We start from the raw sequence: 7,708 nt of genomic DNA on the forward strand, positions 1-7,708 counted from the left end.
AATGTTTTTGTGGCTTATTAACATTTTATTTTTAATATTTTTATTGAACTTTGTACCACGGTTGTTTATTAGGAAAAATTTAAAGAGCAACAAAGTCTAAGCGAGGTTCGATCCCTGCTGAAGTCTAGAAAAAAGAAGTCTGATGAGGAGATGTGGTGATCTCCGAAATAGTGCTATAACTTCTACCGCTTAGACTTGGTTGCTTTTTCAATTTTTCCTAATAAACAATCGTGGTACAAAGCTCAATAAAAATATTAAAAATAAAATGTTAACAAGCCACAATAACATTGACAAATCACTAATATGTTCAATATTTGAAAGAAAGAAAAAATCGGACTGGTTTACTTTCCTGTAGAATTGGCCATATAAATACATATTTAACTGCGGACGAAAAATTGCTGAGGAATGCCGTTATTTAGCAAAAATATACAAAACAGAGTAAAAAATGTCAAATTGTTCGGTTTGTAGCCGTTTGCGAATTACAAATTTGTCCGGACCACCGCGTAGCCGGATTAGGCAGTGACCGTACATGAAAAAATCAGCGCTTTATGAACTAGAAATGGATTGGTGGAAGCAAAGTTGCAAAAAAATCTCTAATGTGTTTAAACTGGCAATCTACACACCACCTTCTTCAGCAAAATCAGAAAGAGTTGAAAATATAAATAGTTAATTGCCCCTTAATGCGGAAAAGATTGTTTTCATTATGAAAAACATGAACATTTTTAAATTTAATTACATAGCGCGACAAAAAAGAAATCGCGAAATACACTCAAAACAAACTTAGTGTATTTTGTAGATAGGGTCGAGTACAATATGAGAAAAGGTTCCTGAGCCCTCAATTTTTTATTTAAAAAAAAACATTTATTTTCGAACTTGTTGTTTTGAAGAGGGGATTTATTGACGGGCCACAACAAGGGTCAAATAACCTAACTAACTTCCTAACTTGCCTAACTTCGACAATTTTTATCCGATTTCATTAAATTAGATATCAATTTGTTCGAAAATTAATAAGTACTACATGTTTGGTAATTTTCAAACAAATTTTTGAAATTAGCGATGTTCAAACAGTGATGCCAGACATTCTCTGTTAAATATCCCACGGAAATGGGGAAAAAATCCCTCAATTACCCACATCTTGAAAATTTATCCCACAAAATTCCCAACGAATTTAAACATATACATGTTTCAGTAGTAAAGAAGTAAAATTCATATAAAATAATAATAATAGTTTGGCGCTTACACATATGTGCTTTTCCTCCAATTTCTGGCGGTCCCCTTGATGTTGTCACACAAAGGGGAGGGACCTACAGTTTTACGCCGACTCCGAATGGCGAGTGTATTTTTATGAGAAGCTGTTTTTCATGGCAGGAATACACTCGGAGGTTTGCCATTGCCTGTCGAGGGCCGACCGCTGTTAAGAAAAACACCCTTTTTCTGCATTTTTTCCCTCATTCATTTTTTCCCTTTCATTTTTTTGCTCACTCAGTAAGAGCGTAAAAGAATTTTTTGGTGACTTTAAAATTGAAGCACATTCATGTGCTATTTAACATTTCATCAGATAATTTGTTCCGCTTTTTACATGAAACACCAGTTACAACTGAAAAGATTCTTTCTTACTCAGCGCTTGAATTGGTTAACGTAAGAAAATTTTCGAAATTGTCCTTATACTTTTTAACAATTATATACCATTTCACTCCACATCACATCTTCAGAACGATTAATTACGTAAGAATGTCGAATATTCTTGAATTTTGATCAATTATGCAACAATAACTGCGTCAAAAGAAAATCCCTTATTTATATGAAGTGTCCCTTTTTTCCCTTTTAATAATTTTTGATGCAAAATATCCCTCAAATAGGGAAATTACCCACAATCTGGCATCACTGTGTTCAAAGATGAAAAAAAAAATTTTAAAATGGGAGTTTTTATTTTACCCCATGAAAACTCCCAACAGTCTAAGTCGAACAATAGATTGTTATACATATGTCACTTTAAAGGTATATAAATCCTATTTTCCAAACGTGTTTGATTTTTGAAATCGGATGAAAACCTTTAAAAAAAATAATGATAGAAATCGGTTAACCAAAGTTATGCGGTAACATACATAAAAAAAAATAAATGAAAAAATTCCGACGAATTGATAACCTCCTCTTTTTTGAAGTCGGTTAAAAATACAATAAAATATTTTTCTGGAAAAGGTTTTCAACTAAAATTTCTAGAGTATAGGATATAAGGAAATAAGTCCTTTCCGTTTATCTACCCTTTACCCTAATCCCTAATGTAGATTTTTAATTGTTACTATATAAGTATATATGTACATATGTATGATTGTATATATTCATTTTATTTTTCCAACATACGAATTAACATACAAATGCTTAAATGTATCAACTAATCACTAAATTATAGATCACATTAGTAAGGCTCTTACTCAACTATTCACAACTACGAATAGAATGCAATTGCAGTATTATAGCGGGGATTGGAAATGAATGAGCGGACAAGTTTTATTGTGCACAGTCAGCTATCAGTATATAAATCTGTCTTTACGTATGTACATATGTATTTGGTGGGGGCACAAATTCGGGTGTGTTGCAGGATGCGGATACCAATGTAATTTAGCAAAAATGTAAGCTGTTAAATTTTTCACGATCATTGCGTACCATATTATTATACTTCCACTTATCCTCCGATGGCGGCTGCTTAGTTTCCCAACTCGAATTCTTGTAGGCGCTTGAATTGCTCGAGGAGTGCTGCTCCTTCGAGTATTTGAACGAGGCGGTATGCGATTTACTGCTACCAGCGCTGGTGCTGCACTGATCGGTTGGTTCAATGTAACGTTCGGTACGCTCGGTGTAAACCATGTTGATGAATTAAACGAAGGGTGCAAAGTCGGACGTATATTTTTCTTTTGAGGAGGAAATCAAATAGCCAATTTGTTTTGAAGTCTACTAAAGTGTGGCCGAAATCTCAAGTTTTCCACAGACCACGCTAATGTTCACGGCACGTGTTGGATTTGGGTTAGAACCTTAAGTTCTAAATTGTTGGCGGTATTGCCGGTGCGCGAACCTTTGCTAACAGCGAGATTTTTGGATAAGCTGTAAGAACGAGAACAATAACGATAGTTTTCAGATAATTTTGTATTATGAATTTTCAGAAATGTATAGAAATGTGTTTACTTACTGCAAGGACTTTAGAAGCTTCAGCTTGGTATCAGTTGGCGAGGGTCTCAGCATTGACACCAATCTATTTGGCAAATGGTCATCTATTTGAAGTAATTGTAGGATAAACGGTACTTTCTTATGGATACTTGGTACAGAGGAATATCAGCCAGATTTATGTGGTACACAAGTTTTTGCAAAACCCACTTTCTTTTCTTGGGCAAAATTAGCCTTCTGATTTTAGTTATAGTGCAATTATGGAAATGCGATTTTCAAACTCACTGCAATCGACCCTCTAAGTTGATTTGTAAAACCTTACTAACGCGCTCCCGTGCATTGCAGCGCTCTTAAATATTCTCCTCAGGTGCAGCGTGGTTCTAACAGGCTAACCTAATATTCGCGGCTTGCGTTTTGGTACGCGTGCCGTCGAATTCGTTTTTTTGCGTCACCCGAAATTGACTTGCATGCGTTTGCATTTGATTTTATTGAGCGAAACGTCAAATCAAAATGTCACGCAGAACAAAAATTGGAAATTGAGTTAGCTTCATACGCACGCCGTTCAATTTCGGTTGATCTCATACAAGTTGCATGTGCATGAGAAATTTTTGACAATAAATTGGCGGCGTGCGTGAATATTAGGTTAGCCTGTAAAGTCGTTGTGCGCCAAGTGGAGTGACTTCGAGCAGTCAGAAGGTAGGTATGTATGCGATCTGAGCATTTAACGCGTCTCATATTTTTCGTTGAAACAACAAATGCAAATCAGTTTCTCAACAGGTTTAGCGCTTTACTTAGCCACAGTTGTGAAAGGGGGCGTGCGAGGAAAGGGTAATATGCCAGCGATATTTAGTATGTAGACAAATAAAAATTTTGCTGTTCAACTTCGGCACGTTTGCGTCGCAGCCGTTGCTTTGCTACCAGCCAGTCAGCAACCAGCCATTGGCCGCTGGTGGAATTTCTCACAAAGTGAAAAATATGATGCAAAGTTTCAACAACGGCCCGTAGCAGCTCGTGACGGTGCAGGGCCCCAATGTCAGCAATATCAAAAGAAATATTACTTTCATTACTTTTCGAGAAAGATTTGGAAATAAATTTTAAGGTGCCGAAAATATTTGATAAGCATATTTTCCCGATCTTCCAAGATCCAACCATCGGAATAACATGAAATTTTTCTAAGGAATTAGTACACACTTTATGAGCCGAATACGCAATTATGAAACGCAAATACCTATGTACTATGCAAATACATTAGACCGCGTCAAAAAAAAATAAAAATCCTGCAATGCGACGGGAATAAAACTCAAATTTTTACATTTGGTATAGTAGTGGTCCTCCATGAATCTCCCCTCTCTAGGATAATTGAAAGAGGTCCCGCGTCTAGCTTTTGGTATATACTAGATTTGACACAAATAGGACAAGGGATTAAAATAGGATAATTTAGAAATGTAAATAATCTGAGCCTGCATAATACTTAAATAGCATGTACTCAATGTATTTTTACAGTTTCCAGCGTTTTCATTGCTCCTAGAAAATTGTTTTGACCTCAACAGGAAAGAATTCATTTTCTTACGTGTAATTCCTATGGGAAAACTAAAAGCTAGACGCGGGACCTCTCACAATTGTCGTAGAGAGGGGAGCTTCATGGAGGATCATTACTATACCAAATCCTAAAATTTGAGTCTTATTCCGGTCGCATTGCAGGATTTTAATTTTTATGACGCGGTCTAATGTTCATATGTATATTTATATATAGTTTTATACATACATACATAGTTATATACATATACATACATATGTATATATCTATTTGCAGAGAAGGCCCCAGTTATTGTGGTAATGTTGTTATTATTCCGCAGCAACTGATGAAAGTTACCAGTCGCATTGCATCAGCCATTTTCTGACCAACAAATTCATACACGCAAGCCATACAAATGTATATACACTCATACACATTTAGGAAAAAATCACACCTTTACCCCTTGTGGTTTGTTCAAAAAGTTGGTCAAAATCGAATGTCAATGCGACCGACAGACGGACAGGGAGATGAACACGCAACAACATTGCCTTACATAGCAAGTCCGATGCTTATTTATTTTAACTGTCCGTCCTTTCATTCACCTAAGCAAAAAATCACCGTGGACTTAGTATAAAAAGGCATCCCAACCATTCAATAATGCAAAGCATTCTAGTCTGTTCGCATGTCACAACAGGTCATTTGTTCTGTCCTCGCATATCTATCGTCGATTTATTCAAAGAAATCAAAAAAGTTATTTGTAACATTAGAAAAATAATTTCGAAAATGCTTTGAAACTCATCTTTACCAAAGTTTATCGGAATTCATTTAAAATTATTCATGAAAATTGAAATCGTTTTAATTTTTTATACACAGTACTTGTTTGATTAATTAAAAGAAATCTTTAGGAACTACTGTAGATATGAGATATTAGAAAATATAAAAAGAAATAATTACACCACCATTAAAGGTATACAAAGCTACCCTGCAGCAAATCAAACTCGTTCAGAACTCCTGCCGAACCAGCTCGAAGAGGCATAGTACTAGTTCTTCATCTATCCCAAATCAATGCTTTCAACTGCACTCTAAAAAGTTCATTTAAAACTGCTACTGAAAAGTGTTTATTTTTCAACCAGAAACTACTAATACTAATACTGAACAGACAGTGTTTAACTTTATCAACACGGTGTGTAAATTTGCACACATTAGGGGAGGAAACTGTGTATCTCTTTTTAAATGCATAAATTTAAAGTACCGACATGAAACAAAAACTTTAACACGATTTGTACGGTATGTATACATATTGCTGATTTTAAAAGCGTTCTACGCCAGTTTAATATTTGCCTATACTAAGTATTTTCCTGTCAGCGCCTATAGGCGATCTAATATTACAACATATCGCACACCTATGTAGATCTTAAGTGAGCTAACTCAAAATTCAGATAGGAAATTATCAAGCCCTAACCGCCAAAATAACGTAAGCGACATTTTTTTCAAAATTGAAATGCAGAAATATTCCTAGGGCATCTAGATGTATTTCTGCATCAAAAGGAAAATTTTGAAAAAAAATGGCGCTTACGTTATTTTGGCGGTTAGGGCTCGATATAACTGCTTGGCGATCGTACAGATTCAAAGCAATTAATACAAAAACTGGTATAACAGTAGTTTTTTTTTGTTGGTGTATATAATCACGAGGAAAAAGATATTTGCATTAATTGGTAAGTCTTATGAATTGATTTATGCAACAGAATCGTCCTAACTTTAATTTTTATACTTTTTTTGACTCGGTAAACTATTCAATATTATGTCATAAGCTTAAATGCTATTATGGGTTTGATGAAAACTCATTAAAGTTTCTGAAGAACTATCTTACAGACATACATCAACGCGTTAGGGTTGGTACGAATACCTTGAAACCTGAAAAGCTTACGACAGCAGTTCCCCAAGGGTCAATTCTAGGGCCTCTCTTATTTAGCTTATTTATCAATGACATTTTTCGTGTTTGCCAGTTTGCAAGAATGCATGCTTATGCGGATGACATCCAGCTATATCTTTCAAATAATTTTGAAAATCAAGATTTAATAATTCGTCAACTTAGCCATGATCTATCTGCCATTGAGCAGTGGTCTAAGAGAAATGGTCTTTGCCTTAACTCGGGAAAGTCTTTTGTTTTACCAATCGCCAAGAAACTTGACATTACAACAATACCCCATATAGTTCTTGGAAATAAACCTTTAGAATATTTAAATAAAATAACAAACCTGGGATTTGTCATTAATTCGAGCTTAAGTTGCAAGGATTATATAAATTCTGTTGTTTCCAAAGCTTATGGTGCGCTAAGAAACTTACGTCAAACTGCGGAATTTACTCCAGTAGGCACAAGACGGCAGTTAGCGATTCAACTTATAGTTCCTATTATTACCTACTCCGAGCTAGTTTATAATAAGCTAGACTCTGCATCGGCTCATAAGATCAGTGTAGTATTCAATCATGTAACTCGGTATGTGTACGGATTAAAAAAGTTTGATCTCATATCGAAATGGAGGGCAAGTCTGTTAGGATGTGCAATTCAAGACTACTTAAAGGCAAGAAGCTGTATTTTTCTGTTCCGGATAATCCCTACAAAGACACCCTTCTACCTCTATGAGAAGTTAATATTCCCAAAGTCTGAGCGCTCAAATTACCTTATTGTACCCAACTATAACTTTATAACATCGACTAGACTATTTTTTATCAGTGCTATTAGAACGTGGAATTCTATTCCACTCATAACAAGAGGCAGCTTAAAGTTTATTTGTTATTAATTTCAATTAATGCGAATTTTTGTACTAATGGTTCTTGTTTAATAAATGAAATGAAATGAAATGAAACTTGTGCACAAGGGTATATTAACTTTGTTCACATAACGTTTGTTTGTAACAGCCAAAACGGATCGGGATAGATATAGACAAATGTATACATAAATGCTTAGAATGAATAGAGAAGTCGATTAAGCCATGTCTGTCTGTCCGTCCGTATACACGATATATTATATAC

General features: G+C 35.1%; 1 protein-coding gene across 2 annotated transcripts; it reads right to left on the reverse strand.

Annotated features, from left to right (window-relative positions):
- Positions 1 to 2,362: 2,362 nt before the first annotated feature.
- LOC118741595 lies at positions 2,363 to 3,842 on the reverse strand. Of its 2 annotated transcripts, none has more exons than XM_036473589.1 (2): positions 3,185 to 3,842; positions 2,363 to 3,099 (listed from the first exon to the last, which is right to left on the reverse strand). In XM_036473589.1, exon 2 carries the CDS (start codon positions 2,863 to 2,865, stop codon positions 2,620 to 2,622), a length of 246 nt encoding a protein of 81 aa, XP_036329482.1. In that variant the 5' UTR covers positions 2,866 to 3,099; positions 3,185 to 3,842; the 3' UTR covers positions 2,363 to 2,619. The 2 variants fall into 2 exon arrangements, with proteins under 2 accessions (XP_036329482.1, XP_036329483.1); XM_036473590.1 differs by having other exon boundaries at positions 2,373 to 3,099.
- Positions 3,843 to 7,708: the final 3,866 nt, after the last annotated feature.

The sequence above is a fragment of the Rhagoletis pomonella genome, unplaced genomic scaffold (assembly GCF_013731165.1).
Source record: "Rhagoletis pomonella isolate Grant_MI unplaced genomic scaffold, Rhpom_1.0 Rhpom_scaffold_00006, whole genome shotgun sequence".
Lineage (NCBI taxonomy): Eukaryota > Metazoa > Arthropoda > Insecta > Diptera > Tephritidae > Rhagoletis > Rhagoletis pomonella.